Source organism: Hemiscyllium ocellatum, chromosome 10 (assembly GCF_020745735.1).
Source record: "Hemiscyllium ocellatum isolate sHemOce1 chromosome 10, sHemOce1.pat.X.cur, whole genome shotgun sequence".
NCBI lineage: Eukaryota > Metazoa > Chordata > Chondrichthyes > Orectolobiformes > Hemiscylliidae > Hemiscyllium > Hemiscyllium ocellatum.
In genome coordinates this window covers 18,569,567-18,589,456 of record NC_083410.1, presented here as the reverse complement: position 1 = coordinate 18,589,456, position 19,890 = coordinate 18,569,567, and the positions used below count along the sequence as shown (strand labels likewise).

Sequence of the window (19,890 nt, the reverse complement as noted above, 5' to 3'; positions counted from 1 at the left end):
AATCTTCCTAACATTCCACGTTTTCACCAATGTTTGAGGAAATAATTCAGCAATTTGCCAAACTTGAGGTTCTGCACCTAAACTTTCTTGATAATCAACATTTGCAGGGTGCCTTTCTTTCCTTTCTTATTACCATGGGCTTCACTCAGACCAGGTTGGCTGGCTGCTCTTTCTTCCCTTCCCAATGGCAGAATTTGTAGCCTCTTCTGGGGCTGGGAAGGAGTTACATAGGCGATAAACATAGTACCTTTGGCCAGTACCTAGATCCCCCTGCTCAACTCCCCTTGCCCAACACCCTTTCCCCCCCTTCCCCCTGCTCCCAGTCTATTTCCCTGGAGGCTGGTAGCAGGGAGTTCATTTGATTAATTAAAGCCACATTAATGCAGGTTGAATGACACTGGCTGGGATTTTCCTGTTGGCCCCCAGGTCTCCTTCCAGGGGACAGTTTATTTACTTGGGCGGCCAATCCAGCTGCAAAGGCCTGTTTTCATTTCAACTTTAAGGAAGATTCCAGAAAGGTCACTTCTGGTTTGAATCCCTCTCTTTTTTACTTATCTCTTGCTTATGGAATAAATAGTTTCTTCTCTGACAGTGAGTAGTGGGGCAGGGATTGGTACGAGGACCCCAGGTGTTCACAATATATAATCATGATTAAAATTAGGAAACTCAATGTCAAAATATACAGATGAGACAAAGCTGGGTGGGAGGGTGAGCTGGGTGGGGGATGGAGAGATGTTGCAGTGTGATTTGGGCAAACTGAGAGAGTGGGAAAACACATGGCAGATGGAGTATAATGAGGATGAATGTGAGGTTATCCACTTTGGAAGCAAAAATAGGAAGGCAGATTATTGTTTGGGAGGCTATAAATTGAGAGAGAATGTTCAATGAGGCCTTGTGCATCAGTCACTGAAGGGGAGTGTGCAGGTGCAGCAGGCAGTATCAAAGGCAAACTCTATGTTGGTTTTCAGAGCGAGAGGATTCGAGGACAGGAACAAGAAAAACTTGCTGCAGTTATACAGGGCCTTGGTGAGGCCACATCTTGAAGATTGGGTACAGTTTTAATCTCTTTATCTGAGGAAGGATGTTCTCACTGTAGAGGGAGCACAGCGAAGGCTTACCAAATTGATTCCTGGGATGGCAGGGTAATGTGTAAGGAGAGATTGAGTCAGTTAGGATTATATTCACAGGAGTTGAGAAGAATGAGGTGAGATCTCACAGAAACCTGTAAAATTATAGCAGGGCTAGGAAGTTTACGTGCAGAAAGGATTTTCCCAATGATAAGGGAGTCCAGAACCAGGGATCATAGTTTAAGGATAAGAGGTAAACCTCATGGGGTTATGGAGGGAGGGCGGGATTAGGGGATTGAGTTCGATGGTCAGCCATATTGAATGATGGAGCCGGCTCGAGGGGGTCGAATGGCCTACTCTTGCTCTTATCTTCCATGTTTCTATGCTTTAATACAGAATCGTGGGCTGATAATCCAGAGACACCAGTTTAGGTTTTATCATGGCTGCAAGGGAGTTTAAACTGGAACAACTAATTCTGGAATGAAAAATAGTATCATTGTTAGTGACCATACTGTCATTTAAAAACCCTCTGATTCACTCACACAGTCATACAGCACAGAAATAGACCCTTTGGTCCTATTCATCTAAGCTGACCAGGCTTCCTAAACTAAACTAGTCCCACTTGTCTGCACTTGGCCTATAGGATACCTTTCCTATCTATGTATTTGTCCAAATATCTTTTAAATTTTGTAACGGTATCTGCACCTACCACTTCCTCTGGCCGTTAATTCCATATACAAACCACCATCTGTGGAAAAAAACCCCAGCCTATCCAGCCTCTCCTTATAACTTAAACCCTCCAGTCCCAGCAACATTCTTCATGTCCATCAAGAGAGGAAATCTGACATCCTTGCTCAGTCAGATTTATACATTAACCACAAGATATCAGCAACGTGGTTGACTCTTTATTTCCTTGTGATATGATCAGGCAATCCTCAGTTGTATTCAAGAAGGTAACACACCATCACCTTCTCAACAGCAATAAATGCTGGCCCTCCTGGAACACCCACATCTTGCGAATAAATTCAGAAAATCCTCTCCACAGAAAGCCAGTGTTTCAAATATGTTTGAATGGATAATGGAACCCAGATCTTTTTTGCTAGGTCTGTCCTTCCTTGATTTCCCCCTAACTGGAAATAAACACCATTCTTCCCTCAACCACTACCAGTTCTTTTCTTGTCACCAGAACATTGTCCTTTGAACATCCTGACAGCACTTCTGCCTTCAGCTTCACCGTGACATTTTTGGGCTCAAGTAATTTCAACAGACAATTCCAATAGATATAGGAGAAAGTGAGGACTGCAGATGCCAGAAATCAAGTCGAAATGTCTGATGATGAACTTGTGCTCGAAACGTCGATTCTCCTGCTCCTTGGATGCTGCCTGACCCGCGGTGCTTTTCCAGGGTCACGCTTTTCAATTCCAACAAATATGTTTCTTCTAGTTCATGCTTACTACTCAGAACAGAGTCACTCATTGCATTTACTGATGTTCAACTCTAAATGTTTATTAAATGTGGTTAAATTATAACGGTTTCATTTATTTACTTATCATTTTTATTTATCCTCCTTCCCTTTTGATCCCATTCTCATCTATCGCCAACTCACTTCTCACAAATGGGACTAGCTTAGTTTGGGAAACCTGGTCGACATGAACAAGTTGGACTGAAGGGTCTGTTTCTGTGCTGAATGAATCTATGCCGCAATGTGTGAATAAGGGGGTTTTTTATTGCCCACTCATTTCCCACCATACTCTCCTCTCCAAATCACGAATGTGCCAGTCTGAAATTTCACAATTGGTTAGCATCAGAGAGTAAGTGAGATCTGCAGATGCTGGAGATCAGAGCTGAAAATGTGTTGCTGGAAAAGCGCAGCAGGTCAGGCAGCATCCAAGGAACAGGGGATTCGACGTTTTGGGCATAAGCCCTCCTTCAGGAATTCCTGAAGAATTCTTCATCCCTGAAGAAGGGCTTATGCCCAAAACGTTGAATCTCCTGTTCCTTGGATGCTGCCTGACCTGCTGCGCTTTTCCAGCAACACATTTTTAGCGACAGTGAGTGTCCTGCACCTAAATACACGCTATTGTCTCTAACAACTCACCACTGCAGAGATTGGTTACAACAAAACAATTTGCATGACCACTTCAGAAGATGTTTGGAGTTAATCATATTCAATTAGAATAAGCTGCTGGCTTTATGCCAATTGTAACTAGATAGCTTGTGACACAGTGGTAAAGTCCCTACCTCTGAGCCAGGAGGCCTGGGTTCAAGTCCTACCTGCTTCAAAGATGTGTCACAACATCTCTGAAAGTGCTCATTAGAAACTATCTAACATTGGACCGAAGGGTCATTTTCCATGCTGTATATCTCTATGTCAGCCTGAGGGGAGAAGGCTGGTAGTTACTCCTCAGTGGGCCTCAGGCAAAGCACTGCTGAAAATTCCTGCTTTCTATTTATATGTTTGGATTTCTTTGGATTGGTGATTGGAGTAGTGGAGCAGTGTTTTAGAGCAGTAAGACTATGCAACTTTCTGGGTCTGTCAATTGTTAAGGCAAAGATGGCCTTTGATCATAATCATTGATGATTATGTCTGCAGGCAGTGTGATTGGTTGTCAATCCTACCAAATCGCATGGATTGTTTGAAGAAGCAGTTAGAAGCGCTGATGATTTTACAGGAGCTGGTGGGTATGATGGATGGCATTTGCAGGAAGAGAGAAAAGCTGTAGATACAGTCAGGTAAATGGGTTACTTCCAGGGAAGGGAGGAGAGAGAGGCAGGTATTGCAGGAGTCTGCTGTGGTTATCCCCATCTCAAACAAGTGAACTGTTTTGTAAAACATAGGGAATGATGGACTCTCAGGGGAACAAACCCAAACAAGCAGACAAAACACGTCCCTAGCCACTCTCCCCTACCTCAACGATATCTTGGAAACGACTGCCAGACTACTCAGATCTCTTGGCATCATGGTAGCCCACAAACCCACCAACACACTAAAACAACAGCAAATGAATTTGAAAGACCTTATACGGACAACAAGCAAAACTAATGTCATTTACAAAATATTGTGCAAGAATTGTAACAAACACTACATTGGACAAACAGGCAGAAAACTAGCCATCAGGATACATGAACACCAACTAGCCCCAAAACGACATGACCCTTTCTCACTAGTATCCTTATATACAGATAAGGAAGGACATCACTTTGACTGGGACAACACATCCATCTTATGACAAGCCAAAGAGAGACACGCATGAGAATTCCTAGAAGCATGGCATTCCAACTAGAACTCTATCAACAAACACATCAGGTTAGACTCCATCCAGCACCCCCTGAGAAAAAGAACAGGAAATGACATCACCACAGGAAATAATATCACCAACCCAAAGAAACCCAAACATATAAATAGAAAGCAGGAATTATGTACACGCTTCACCTGAGGCCCACTGAAGATGTTACCTAGTAGGGGGACGAAATGTCTGGAAATGAATCTCCCAGCTCAGCAAGCAAACCTACATCCAGAACTTCGACTTGAACTACAAATCTTCTCAAAACTTGGTAGCACTGACAGCCAGGTTTCTGGTACTGAGACTAGCCCAAGTGTAACAAGATTCCAAGTGATTGATTGTGATGGGGGCTCTCTAGTCAGAGGCACAGGCAGACATTTCTGCAGATGACAATGAGACATCAGAAAGATCTGTTGCCTCCCTCATGCCTGTATCAAGGCTATCTCTCAGAGCATGCAGAATATTCTCAAGGGGATTAGGGATCATCCGGAAGTTGTTGTACTCATTGGAACTAACAACACAGGAAGAGAAAAGAACGACACTCTGAGGAGATAATATAGGAAGTTTGGCAGGATTTTAAAAAGGAGAACCTCAAGGATAGTGATATCTGGATTACTCCCAGTGCCATGAGCTAGTGAGGGGAGGAATAGGAGGATAGATCAGATGAAAGCAAGGCTGAGGGGCTGGTGCAGGGGAGAAGGGTTCACATTTTTGGATCATTGGAATCTCTTCTGGGGTTGAAGTGACCTGTACAAGAAGGACAGATTGCACCTGAATTGAAAGGGACTGATATACTGGCAAGGAGATTTGCTAGGGCTACTCAGGAGAATTTAAACTAGTAAGCTGGGAGAGTGAGACCCAGGGGGATGGTGAGGAAAAATCAGTCGAGACTGATGAAGTTAGGAAAGGAGCAAGATTAACAGTCAGGGCAGGCAGGAACAAAGTAGAGAATAAGATAGGACTGATAAAACAAAACTACATTTATTTCAAAGCAAGAGGCCTGACAGGTAAGGCAGATGCGCTCAGGGCATGGTTGGGAACTTGAGATTGACTACAGAGACATGGCTCATGGATGGAAAGGACTGGCAGCATAATGTTCCATGGTACAGATTCTACTGGATGGATAGAAAAGGGCAGAAGTGGCTGGGAGTGGCATCTTTAATAAGGGATAACATTATAGCTGGATATAGGGAGGATATTCCTGGGAATATGTCTAGGGAGATTATTTGGGTGGAAGTGAGAAATACGAAAGGGATAATTACCTTATTGGGATTGTACTATAGTGCCCCCCCCCCCCCCAACCACCAGTAGTCAGTGAGAAATTGAGAAATAAATTTGTAAGCAGCTTTGTTATCTGTAAGAATAATAGAATAGTTATGGTAGAGGATTTTAATTTTCCAAACACAGGCTAAGACTGCCATTGTGTTATGGGCTTGGATGGAAAGAAATTTGTCAAGTGTGCACAGGAAAGTTTTCTAATTTAGTCTGTGTATGTACCTACTGGAGAAGGTGCAAATGTTGACCTACTCTTGGGAAATAAGGCAGGGCAGGTGTCTGAGGTGTCAGTGGGGGAGCACTTTGGGGCCAGCGAACATAATTCTATTAGTTTTAAAACAGTGATGGAAAAGGATAGACCTGATCTAAATGTTCAAGTTCTAAATTGGAGGAAAGCCAATTTTGACGGTATTAGGCAAGAATTTATTGGGAGCGGATGTTTGCAGGTAAAGGGATGGCTGGAAAATGGGAAGCCTTCAAAAATGAGGTAACGGGAGTCCAGAGACAGTATGTTCCTGTTAGGATGAAGGGCAAGGCTAGTAGGTGCAGGGAAAGCTGGAGATGACTAAAGAAATTGAGGTTTTGGTTAAGAATAAGAAGGAAGCATATATCAGGTATAGACTGCAGAGAGCAAGAAAATTTCTAGAAGAATATAAGTGCAGTAGGGATATACGTAAGAGGAAAATCAGGATGACAAAAAGGGGACATGACATAGCTTTGGCAAATAGGATTAAGGACAATCCAAACCTGGAGTGCAGGTTCATAGTTCCTTGAAAGTGGAGTCACAGGTAGACGGGATAATGAAGAAGGCATTTGGTCTGCTTGCCTTTATTGGTCAGAGCATTGAGTATAGCAGTTGGGAAGTTGTGGAGTTCAGGACATTGGATAGGCCAGTTTTGGAATACTGCATGCAATTCTGGTCTTCTTGCTGTAGGAAGGATGTTGCGAAACTTGAAAAAGTCCAGAAAAGATTTACAAGAATAGAACATAGAACATTACAGCGCAGTACAGGCCCTTCGACCCTCAATGTTGCACTGCCCTGTGAAATCAATCTGAAGCCTATCTATCCTACACTATTCCATTCACATCCATATGTTTATCCAATGACCATTTAAATACACGTAAAGCTAGCGAGTCTACAACTGTTGTAGGCTGTGGGTTCCATGGCCCTACTACTTTGAGTAAAGAAACTACCTCTGACATCTGTCCTATATCTATCACCCCTTAATTTGAAGCTATGCCTCCTCATGCTATCCATCACCATCCAAGGAAAAAGGCTCTCACTGTCCACCCGATCAAACCCTCTGATTATCTTATATGTCTCAATTAAGTCACCTCTCAACTTTCTTCTCTCTAACAAAAACAGCCTCAAGTCCCTCAACCTTTCCTCATAAGACTTTCCCTCCATATGAGGCAACATCCTAGTAATTCTCCTACGAACCCTTTTCAAAGCTTCCACATCCTTCCTATAATGTGGTGACCAGAACTACACGCAATACTCCAAGTGCAACCGCACCACAGTTTTGTACAACTGCAGCATGATCTCATGGTTCCGAAACTTAATCCTTCTAATAAAAGCTAACACACCGTATGCCTTCTTAACAACCCTGTCAACCTGGGTAGCAACTTTCAGGGATCTATGTACGTGGACTCAGAGATCTCCCTGCTCATCTACACTACCAAGAATCTTACCATTCTCCCAATACTCTACATTCCTGTTACTCCTTCCAAAGTGAATCACCTCACACCTTTCTGCATTAAAACCATTTGCCACCTCTCAGCCCAGAGGCTACAGCTTATCTATGTCTCTCTGTAACTTACAATGTCCTTCGGCACTATCCACAACTGTACTGACCTTAGTATCGTCTGCAAATTTACTAACCCATCCTTCTATGCCCTCATCCAGGTCGTTTATAAAAATAACAAACAGCAGTGGACCCAATACCGACCCTTGCAGTACACCACTGGTAACTGGGCTCCAGGACGAACATTTCCCATCAGCCATCACTGTCTTCTTTCAGCTAGCCAGGATGTTGCCAGGGTTGGAGGGTTTGAGCTAAAAAGAGAAGTTGAATGGGCTAGGGCTGTAATAGTCTATCCCGCTCTAATGAGAGAGCAGCCTATGGTTCTCTGAGAGTATGGTGACTTTCAGTCTTTATTATTGCTGTAAGAACATTTAATTGGAACGAGATTGTCACCGTGCCTGAGGCACATGGTTTCAACTTGAGGGAACAGCAGAGTGCATGCTGTTATGAGATATGCCCCTCAAATATTTTGTTAATTTGGCATTTTAGGTGCCTTGCCCCAGATTTAAATTCTAAAGAAAGTGAGGACTGCAGATGATTCAAAAAGTGCCTGCTATCCTTTTCCAGCACTATACTTTATGACCCAGGTTGAAATTCTGCCTAGTGATGAAACATCTGCAGCTAAACACTACTATTTGCCTGAACAGACTCATAAGCTGCCAAAGTCAAAGTGTCCCCTTTTATTCTCTTAAATGATTGACACATGGCCAATGCATTCAAAATTACTCTGCACCTAAACATCACCCCTTTGCCTGGACATTCAAGTTGCACCAGAGTCCTGAACTTAGACAGGCCATTTCCAGAGCTTAAGTAAAATACAGGGGGAAAAGACAGACATGTACCACATGTATTTTTAATGGTTTAATTTCTTGGAAATCTCTGCAAATGGTCAACAGAGCTTTACTGTTGAAAAGCCATTTGCAGAAACGTGCTTTGCAGCTTGTTACTTCATTCATGTCTGCACACTTGTCTGGCTAGTAAGGCTCTCAGCGCCATCCAATGGCAAACACCAGAACTACAATCACCAGCCCTTTGCCAGGTCACTGAGAATGGCTGCATAATGTAAAGATTTTCTGTCTGTTTAGCTGTCAACTCTAACCAGCTGGTTTGTTACACATATGTACTAAAGAGACATGCCACCAAGCATGTAATTCTGTTGAAGCTAAGTTACAAATTGTAAGTATCTGTATTCATTTATCAACCATCCTCAGTTGCTTCATCAATGACCTTCCCCCTCCATCATTAGGTCAGTGATGATTGCATAATGTTCAGCAACATTTATGACATTCAGAACTGAAACAGTTTGTGTCCATATGCAGGCAAGTGATATATTTGCACCACACAGAAAACTAATAATGACCATGACTAAATTGAGAGAATTTCCCTTTGAAATTCAATGTCATTATCATTGCAAAATGATATTTCACAATCAACATCCTGGGGTTAACTCACATTGTCCACAATATCTATTGACACAAGGTCAGGAGAGTGATGAAATACTCCCCACTTGCCTGAATGAGTGCAGTTCCGAAAACCTTCAGGACCTCAACACCATCCAAGTCAAAGCAGCCCATCTGATTTGCACTCCATCCACCACATTCAACATTCACTCCCTTCTACATGAATGCCCAGTAGCAGCAGTATGTACCATCTACAATACACACACTGCAGAAACTAACCCAGAGTCTTTCACCAGTACCTTCCAAACTCACAATTTCAATCACCTAAAATGGCAAAGGCAAAGTCATGGGTACATCAACCCCTGCAAGAACGATTCCCCCCTCCCCCCCCACCCCTCCCCCACCCCCGCAAGCTGCATACCAAACAGACTCGACCACATTGCTGTTTCTTCACTGTCACTGGGTCCAAATCCTGGAACTCCCTCCCGATTGGCACTGTAAGGGTGTAGCTACACCTCAGGGACTGCAGCAGTTCAAAGAGACAGCTCACCAACATCTTCTCAACAGCAATTCGGGATGGGAACTATGGCCCAGCCAGCAACCATCACATCCCATGGATAGAAATAAATACCAGTGATGGGATAATTACATTCAAAGAACATTTTAGCACAGTGGAGCATCTCATCGAAATTCACAAAACAAGATCACAACAGTACGCGTAAAAAAAATGCAGATCAAAAACACAACAAAATCCAAAGTAACTCATTTTATTTTTCAATGTCATAATTCTCATTGTTTTAAAATACATTCCAAACAAAGACTGAAGAATTCAGAATGACATAAGTTAACAAAAATAATGTGGAGACAGCACTCCCCAAACAACGTTTAAGATTTCCCTTCTCTATATTTTATCACTTGCTAGTGAAATAGTACTTAATTCAAACTTTCAAAGTGCAGCACTTTTGGAATATTGTTAGTGGCTCTTAATAGCAGAAATATGAAAATAAATTATTTACCCAAATGAGCCATGAAACTGTGAAATGTGTCTGCAGTTTATACTATATTATTTAAGCAAAACCACTTTAAAAAGGTGCTCAAGATGTGTATAACATCTTCTGATACTTAAAAAACAATTTAAGATGTGCTCCCTCATTTAAGGGACAATTTCATTTCCCTACTGTTCCATCGATGAAACTATGGTGAAGGGACAATCATTGTGACCTCCATCCTGTTGAGTTGAGGTAGTGATAACTGCTCTGCTTGCCTGTTTACAGCTAACAACAAACCTTACTGCGCTGACCTATAATCGTCCTTGTCCTGGGTATGACACGTTGAAGTTCCAGCATTGCAGAGTTTGTGAGGCTGCGCTAATACAGTACACTTCAGGCAATATTCAGCTTTGATGAATTGAGAGAGTGGTTGGGCTGGATTGGTTTCTGCTGAGGTGAAGTGGAGGATTGGTACTGGTCAGCACTGCGGAGACAGGGAAGGTGTGTGGGGTGAAAGAAGCTGAGGGCTTGAAATGTTAAATCTTATGGTCCCAGAATTACAAAGCCACAAGAGGTCTAGCTCTGAAGCTGTAGCATTTAGCTGTCATTGTCTGGTGATCTGCTGTTTATTTTTGCATTTTCTGTTTTTAAATTGAGGTGTTTTGATGTTTGAATTCACAGTTTTGAACACTTGTCTTTTCCAAACAGAATGTATTCCTTGTCTGTCACAACATTCAGTGTTGTTAATTACTCCTTACAGTAGAGGTCATACTTCAACATTGCTCCTATTTTTGTTCCTGCTAAACATGCTTCAAACTTTGCATCCATCTCTTCACTCTGCTCTTTAGTGAAAAGGGTTTTCCAGTCTCCAACCACACCTAGATTAAAAACAAAGCAAAGTTGTTAAAACTGATCTGGGCCAGTAATGTAGAATCCTGCCACCAGTTGCCTGTCATTTCTACACACCACCGTGTTCCCACGGCAACACTTCCATCTCGGGCCTGCTGCAATGTTCCAGTGAGGCTCAGGGGAAACTGGATAAACAGTGTCTCATTTTCCACTCGGTAACTGTGCAGCCTTCAGGACTCAGTCGTTTTAGATCCTGAGCATGTCTTTTACCCACATGTCCTTCCTTCATTGGTGTCCTCTATCCAGACCATACCCTGACGTCACATGGGCTGCTTTCAGATAATTCTCATTGGAGAAGCCCACACGTAATTTAGGAAGTGTTGCAGCCAGGAGCAAGTTTTATCGCTTTGTGAACACTGACCGTCTCAAAAGATACAGTATGACCTGCTTTGACAATGTACAGACTCTGTGATGCAATGATGAAAGTTTTGGCTGGAGAGTTACTGAGAGGGAGAGAGTGCACAAAGGGAAGATCAGTGGCCAACACCAAGTTCATGATTGGTATTCTTTGCACTTCATGATTCTTCTTACACTTTCACTTTCTTCCCCCATCCTGACAGGCAATGCAGCAAATATCTAACACAATGTAATGTCGTACATCATAGAGCTCCTGCAAAAGGGAGCTCACTGCAAATGTTCTGAAATATTTCCTGTTCCTGCACATTACGACATCATCACCAGTAAATCACATCATGAAAAAGTGCTTGCGCCATAGGATTATAAAGTCACCAGTCAGGCCTCAGCTAGAGTTACTGTGTGTACCACACCACCATAAAGGTATAATGGCCTTTAAAAGGGTATCTAGGTTTACCACATGTCACTTGGGATGGCAGACTTCAGATCTGAGGTAAGGTTGGAAAAGTTAGGAATTTTGTTCTTGCAACAGAGATCAGAGGTGACCTCACTGAGGTTTGGAAAGGGTAGATGGAGAAAACATTTCCCTTTAACAAATGAGTCAGCTAGAAATCACAAATTCAAAATGATTGCAGGGAAAAATAAAGAGACAAGGAGAACACATTTCACTCATCAGAACAAATACAGGGAAATGGATCCGGAATGCACTGTCTGAAAAGGTGTTTTCTTTTTTAATTGATGTATTCACAGGATGAGGGTATCGCTGGGAAGGTCAGCATTTATTGCCCATACCAGAGGGCAATTAATAGTCAACCACAATGCGGTGGGTCTGGAGTCACATGTTGGCCACACTAGGTAAGGATGGCAGTTTCCTTCCCTGAAGGACATTTGTGAACCAGATCGGATTTTCCTGACAGTCGACAATGAATTCATTATGTCCAGATTTTTACTGAATTCACATTCCACCCTGTGTCATGGTGGGATTTGAAACTAGGTTCCTAGAATATGACCTGGATCTCTGGATTAACAGTCTAGCAATAATACCACAAGACCATTGCCTCCCCTTGCAAGCTTTTGTTTTAGTTTATTCATTCATAGATCTTGGGCACCACTGCTTGGGCCAGCATTTATTGTCCATCCCTAATTGTCCTGGAGAAGGAGGTGGGGATGCAGCTTTGTAAACCATCCATGTGATGTATGGCCATTCAAAGTTTGGGAGAAGATTTGTAGCTCGGGTGCTCGTTGTTGTGGTTCTGTTCACCGAGCTGGGAATTTGTGTTGCAGATGTTTTGTCCCCTGTTTAGATCACATCCTCACTGCGTGGGAGCCTCCTGTGAAGCGCTTCTGTGATCTTTCCTCCGGCATTTGTAGTGGTTTGAATCTGCCGCTTCCGGTTGTCAGTTCCAGCTGTGCGTTGCAATGGCCGGTATATTGGGTCCAGGTCGATGTGCTTATTGATTAAATCTGTGGATGAGTGCCATGCCTCTAGGAATTCCCTGGCTGTTCTCTGTTTGGCTTGTCCTATAATAGTAGTGTTGTCCCAGCCAAACTCATGTTGCTTGTGGGACAACAATACTATTATTGGACGAGCCAAACAAACAGAGAACAGCCAGGGAATTCCTAGAGGCATGGCACTCATCCACAGATTCAATCAATAAGCACATTGACCTGGACCCAATATACCGACCACTGCAACGGACAGCTAGAACTGACAACCGGAAGCGGCAGATACAAATCGTTATAAATGCCGGAGGAAACATCACAGAAGCACTTCACAGGAGGCTCCCAAGCACTGAGGACGTCACCTAGACAGGGGACGAAATGTCTGCAACACAAATTCGCAGCTCGGCAAAGAGAACCATAACATGTATGGCCATTCACAGCAGAAGAATTTCTAGGATTTTCACCCACTGACAGGGAAAGAATGGTGACATAGCTTCAAGTTACAATGGCATGTTACATGGAGTGGAAGTTGCAGGTGTTCACATGCATTGCTCTGCTTGTCCTTCTAAGTGGTAGAGGACCGACGTTATGAGCTGCTTTTGAAGGAGCCTTGGCGAGTTAATGCAGTTCAACTTGTATATGGTAAACACTGCTGCTACTGACTGTCAATGGTGAAGACAATCACTACTGAATGGGATGAATGGGCACTAATGAAGGGAGGTACTTTATCCTGGATGGTGTATCTGGTGTGTTGTTGGAGCTTCAACCATCCAGATAAGTGGAAATTATTCCATCACACTCCTCACTTGTACCTTGTAGATCATGGATTGACTTTGGGAGTCAGGAAGTGAGTTACATGCCATAGAAGTCCTCGTAGCTGACTTGCTCTTGTAATCAGACTTTTTATATGGCTGGTTCTGTTCCATTTCTCGTCAATGTGAACCTGACAGGATGTTGACAGGGGCGATCCAGCGATGGTGACGCCATTGAATGTCAAGGAATTATTATGAGGTTCCTGCTTGAGAGAGATGAGCATTGCCTGGCAGACGTGAATGTAACTTGCCCCTTGTCATCCCAATCCACAGTATTGTCCAGGTCTTGCTGTATATGGACACGAACTGCTTCAGTATCTGAGGAGTTGGTAATTTTGTGTATAATTCAATAAATAATCTGAAAAGGGCACTGGAGAATGAAGGAAGGTGAAGAATTTGAGTTGTGAAGTGGCTATAAGGAGCCTGCAAAGGGATAGAAATGGAGTATAGTGTAGGAAAGTATGAAATTAAGAAGTATATTATTTAAATGGCTAAAGATTGCACAGCTGAGAGGTGCTGAGAGTTATGGGTGTCTTTGTGCATGAATCACAGAAGGTTAGAATACAGGAACAGCAGGTAATCAGGAAAGCTAATAGAATGTTATGTTTTTTCGTGAGAGGAATTGAATGCAAAAGTTGGAAGGCTACTGTTCAGTTTTATGGGACATTGGTGAGACTGCACCTGGAGTACTGTGTACAGCAATGGTCACTGAGTATATGGGAGAATCTTAATGCATGGGAAGTGGTTCAGAAAAGGTTTATTAGCCTGACACCTGCAATTAGTTGAATGCCTTTACACAAGAACGTCTAGCCCTGTTTCCTCAGGAAATTTAGAACAGTCTGAAGTGACTTACAGTACAGCTAGAGGCCATTTGGCCCATTGAATCTGTATCAACCCTCTGAAGAGCATCCCACTCCATCCCTGTATTTCGCTTGGCTACTCTACCTTGCCTACACATTACAGACAATTTAGCATGGCCAATTCACCTAACCTACATGTCTCTGGACTGTGGGAAGAAACTGGAGCACCCAGAGGAAACTCGTGCAGACACAGGGAGGACATGCAACCTCCATACGGACAGCTACCCAAAACTGGGATTGAACTTAGGTTCCCGGTGCTGTGCTAACCACTGAGCCATCATGCCACGAATTGAAATATATACGATCCTGAGGAGAATTGACCTGGCAGATCTTTAAAGGATTGTCTTGTGAGAGAATCTAGAACGATGGGTCAGAGTTTGCACGATGTTTGTCTGTTTAAGACAGAGGTGTTGGAAAATAAAACATCATTCAGAAAGTTGAAAGTTTTGGAACTGCCTTCCTCAAAAACAGTCAATGCAGAATCTTTAAATATTTTTAAGGCAGAGGTGGATAGACTCTTGGTCACCAAGGGGAGGAAAGATTATCTGGGTATGCAAGCATGTACAGTTAAGATTAAAATCAGATTAACTATGTTCTTATTGAATGGCAGAGCTGACTCGAGGGGCCGAATGGCCTTCTCCTGTTTCTTGTTCATCATTTGGAGGAGTACAAGACAAAAGCAGGGACGAAGCAGGTTTTCACAGTGGGTCAGAAAAACCTCTTCTGAGCCGCAAGGATCAATGAACAGCATCAACACATTCCATCTTCCATTCCCAAACTGAGCATTTCATTTCTACCTACCCTTTCGGAAGATAACCTTGCCAAAGCTGGAGTGAGTTTTCTCGGCGTTGTCACTCATGGCCTGGAAGGTACCTCTGCCAGCAATCTTTTGAATCTGTTCCTCACTCAGAGACAGGCCGAAGAACTCTGCTATCGACTGCACCCCTTTCGCCAAGTTCTATTGGGGGGGGAACACAACCACAGGATCAGAATGAATAGAAAACCTGGGAAGTCGGTAAATCAAAATAAAGGTAAATTCAGGTGATCGTGTTCTTGCAACAACAAGCAGCACAACAAGACTCACTCTAAGGCAAGGCATGGCATGTTAGGCCTCTGTCTGACCATGTGCACCTCAAAAACATTGGAAAGCTGCAATTGTGGAAAAGCAAAAGCGTGCAAGAGATTTTAATATATTCCACAGCAATCTTCCGTTTACTTGACCCTTGTCCTATCAGTAGCCCCCATTCCAGCCCTTAGAAAAAGACAGGGACCAAATGTCATGAGGTATTAAATTCATTATTTAATGAAAAAACTTGTGATTTTCATTTTTCAGACAGAATCCTTTCCCAAAAATAGAAAGCCACACTCTGCCACAGGGCAACCTACTAAAGTGAGGTCAGCAAAAGAGGAAATAGATGATGATTGAATGGAGTATTGCTGAAAGAAAACACATTTTGTCGAAGCTTTGCGTCTTGCACGCATCAGGACACTTCATAAGAAAAATACCAATTAACACGAAGCTAATATTCATTCTGGATGAGAGATGAGTTCTGATTGGTCTGGTTCTAGGAGGTGGTGCCATGGAGAAGACAGCAGTTGGTGATGATTGACTGTTAACTGCTACACTTTATTCAGATTTCAAACGAGGCAGATTAACTCTGACCAGCCAGGGGATTGTCCTAAGAAACAAGCCAGGGATGACTTATTTTGTTAACCTGAAGTCTGCACAATGTTGCTGCTGTTTCCATGGTTTCAGTGTCACTGGGTCAAAATCCTGGACTTCTCTCCCTCGTGCCATTGTGGGTCTTCCTGCAGCACCCGGACAGCAGAGGTACAGGAAGGCAGCTCATCAATACCTTCAAGGGCCACTCGGGACAGCTAATAAATGCTGGCCCAGCCAGCAAAACCCACATCCCACAAGTGAATGAAAAGAACTGTGCCTTGTGTGTTAAAATGTATAGCTTGTTAGCAGTTTCTCAGTGGCCCGGCGTGGCCTCAGTATAGAACTCTGGCCTTAAAATGACTCCTTACTGGACCCCTAGTCTCAAGGTGAATCCCAGGGCAGTATGGAGTCAAGGCCTGGTGTGGACTAGGTTGGAAGGACCATTATTCTGAACCTTTAATTTAACTAATGTATTCCTATGATCTGTAATAATAGCTTTTTTTTAAATTTCTTTTTTTTTCCTTTTTCCCTTAAGAATTTGTACCTAGGTACCTTTGCATCTCAGATGGTGGCATAAGTGGCGAGGTGCAAACCTTTTACTGTTCTCATTTGAGTCCATGAGACAATAAAGCTAATTCTAATTCTCATGGTAGAGTGGGGGAAATGCCAGGCAACTAGGTTATGGATCATAGTTGAATACAATACTGCTGCTCCTGAACACTCACAGCACCTCATGAATGTCTAATATTTTGCGGCTAGATCTGTTCACAATCTATCCCATTCAGCAAGGTTATAGTTCCATACAACAAGCTGGAGTTTATCTTAAAAGTGAAGGCAAGGCTGTGTTTCCATAAGGATTGTGTGGTGGTCACTCCCACTGTTATAGACATATGGATTTACAGAGGCAGATCAGTGAGGACACGGTCAAATATATTTTTTCCCTCTTATCTGTCCCCTTGCCAGGGCTATGTCTTCAGAACCGGGCCATCACCATCAGTAGAGTCCATCCAAATTATGTCTAGTTTCTTTCTCAATTGTGTAATACAGGAGTGAAAGTGGCATTAAAGTCTTCCAGCCTGTGATGAGCCCACACAGCACAAAATAGGAAATGAATCTGCATGCATTCCTGCTCGATTTCACTTGTTACTAAATGTGCTATTGCAGGAAATTCTCCCATTGGTTTCACATATAAGAAAAACTTGACTTATGTACTGGACACTGGAAGTGATTCATCACCCACAGCTCTGTGAAATTGTGTGATTGCCACACTGTGACACAGGTTTGATGGGAATCACAGTGTCGTCTCGCTGATGTCAGAATAAAACTGTTTCCCAACTTCTCCACAGCATGACACAATATTTTAACTGTGTTTAATGGAGAGTGTCCAAATTCTGCTCTGGCCACACTGAGCTGGATCTACATAGGGCCTGGGATTACAGCTGCAGCTCTTCGATGCTAAATTCCCTTTGCAACCAAGTGGATGATTAACCCCACTCCTTACCTGCATATAAATATCTCCATCACCATCAGAGGAGGCAATAAACACAGGCCTGCTCCCACAAAGGGAATGGAAAACTAAAAATACACCACTCTTTTTCACACAGAGGATGCTGTGTGTATGGAATGAACTGCCAGAGGAAGTGGTGGAGGCTAGTACAATTACAGCATTTAAAAGGCATCTGGATGGGGGCATGACTAGGAAGAGTTTAGAGGGATTTGGGCCAAGTGCTGGCAAAAGGGACTAGATTAGATTAGGATATCTGGTCAGCATGGACAAGTCGGACCGAAGGGTCTGTTACCATGCTGTACATCTCTATGACTCTATACCTCTATATGAATTAGGCACAGGCCATTTGGTACTTCTAGCTCGCTCTGCTGATCTTATAGTGGCCTCAATTTCATTTTCCTGCCTCCCCTTGATAACTGTAACTTCTTAATTAATAGGAGAATCAATCTATCTCTTCCTTAGAAATATTAAATGACTTGGCCTCCAGCACTCTCTAATGACGAGAGTTCAAAAGACTAAAGACTCTTAGAAACAAATTCTCTGAATCTCCTTCTTTTTAAACCACATCTGCTAATATCCAGGACCATGGATCATAATGTAATGCTGCTTTGCTGGAATGGCTCATGGTCAGAGGTATGGTCCCTTGGACGAAATGTTAAACTGAGACCCGAAACGAACACTCGGGTGGGCACTGACCAACCTGATATATAAGGTAATGGTTCAAAAGAAATCAAATGAGACACTGAGCATCACGGTCTGAGTGAAGATAGTGAGTCCTACACAAGCATTTGTAGGGAGCAGTGCCCGAGTATTTATACCTGAACAGTATGTAATAATATTTACAAGCAATAAACTAGCTTGTTAACAGAGAACAATGCCTCTTCTGTACAGACTCTATAGTGGTGCATCCTCTAGCACTGACCATTAGACAGACCAGAGACAAAGTATAGACAAAGGAGGTCTGACGGCAGAGGATTATCTCAGACAACCCTTACTCCGAACCATATACTGGCTGATGGTATGACATGCCAGTCGTTGAAATTGGGCTAATACCACAGAATCAATTTTGCAATTTGAAACGTATCAAAGATCTCTGTAGAACAATAACATAGAACTAGCAACATCAACAAATAAATACAAATTGACTGGATGGTAACTGCACATTAGAATAACTTTAAAAATGTATCCTCTCGGGACATGGGGCAATAGTGGCTCAGTCCATCTTTAATTACCTCATGTAAAGTAATTTGAGAAACTTGGTACAATATACAGGCCATTCTTTCATTAGATTAGTAATTTATTTTTTATCATTAGCACCTGTTTAGCACCATACTTGTGTTTTTAATGGGAATTGATGAGCGGAATGTGAGTTACTGTTTATGAACTCTTTTCCTAACGGGTAGCTGGCAAATTGATCTGGGTCCACTGTCACACAGATAACTACAATCTCCACCTATTGATGGGCTAATATTATTTAGCCTTGGCGAGGTTCTTGTATTTAAAAACAAAACAAATGGACAGAAGAGCAGGTGCCAAGGTGATTACAGAGGAGGTTTCTACTGCATCACTCAAAAGCCAAGGAAATTGCTCCACAATTCAGGATGAACTATTCAGTAAATACTCATTTGAGTGCGCAATTATCTGCACAGTGCTGATTCAGTCTGTCTGAGTTCTGGTTGATTAATGGGAGCTCTCTCGCTGGAAGCAAAACTTGAAGTCTGGGGCATGTAACACAAGTAGAAAAAAGAAACTGCACTTGTGGTATATTAAACACTATTAAAAAACCTAACAGTATTTGTGTTAATAGTCAAATAGTACTGTAAAGAGGGCATTTATCGGGAAACACACAAAGAGGAAAAGCCATTCAGCACAATCCTTTCATAGTTTTTTTTTAAACAATTCATTGTTGTTGACTTGAGCCAATCCATCTACTGAAGGAAGGTTGAGAGTAGGGGTTTTCTGTTCCTGAAGACCTAGAAGACTGTTCACATGTGAGGGAGGTGAAGCCATGCACACATCTGATCTTCATTGTTTTTCTCCTGAAACAGATCTCCAGCCAGAAGCCAGGGCCTATTGCTTGAAAGGGCATCACTTCACATCAAGGTCAGCAGATTGAGACTGATTTTCTCCCCTTCTTACTGCCTGCCATAGGCCTTTTGGAGAGACTTACAGGTTGATGCTCAAACACATTTGGCCACATTGCGAGGGCACCTTCAATGGCCATTAACTCCAGGAATAGAACTTGGGCCAGGTATCTGAGACATTACCCAGTGCACCATTAGTCATCCCCTTAAACCTGAAGGATTATTTGATTTGGTGTTGGTTACAAGAACCCAGGAGCATTTGGATTGGAGATTGGGTGGAAATAGTGTTGACGGAAGGTGAAATCATTGATACTGGAAATGCTTGCAATCATCTGATGTACATGCACAGCTGAGGACAGCTCATTTACATCAGTTCCTGGCACTCAGCTGTGTTGAGCAATGACTTATGATGAAAGACAGACCTATACAAGTGCTGAT

General features: G+C 42.7%; 1 protein-coding gene across 1 annotated transcript in view; it reads right to left on the bottom strand.

Moving 5' to 3' along the window:
* Window positions 1-9,582: 9,582 nt before the first annotated feature.
* The window catches only part of LOC132819672 (sulfotransferase 6B1-like), a 32,396-nt gene continuing 22,088 nt past the window's right edge, over window positions 9,583-19,890 (bottom strand). Inside the window, exons 6-7 of the mRNA XM_060831314.1 lie at window positions 15,000-15,156; window positions 9,583-10,698 (exon numbers count right to left, since the gene is read on the bottom strand). Coding sequence (XP_060687297.1) covers window positions 10,568-10,698; window positions 15,000-15,156 — 288 coding nt within the window. The 3' untranslated portion in view covers window positions 9,583-10,567. The remainder of the gene's footprint in view (window positions 10,699-14,999; window positions 15,157-19,890) is intronic.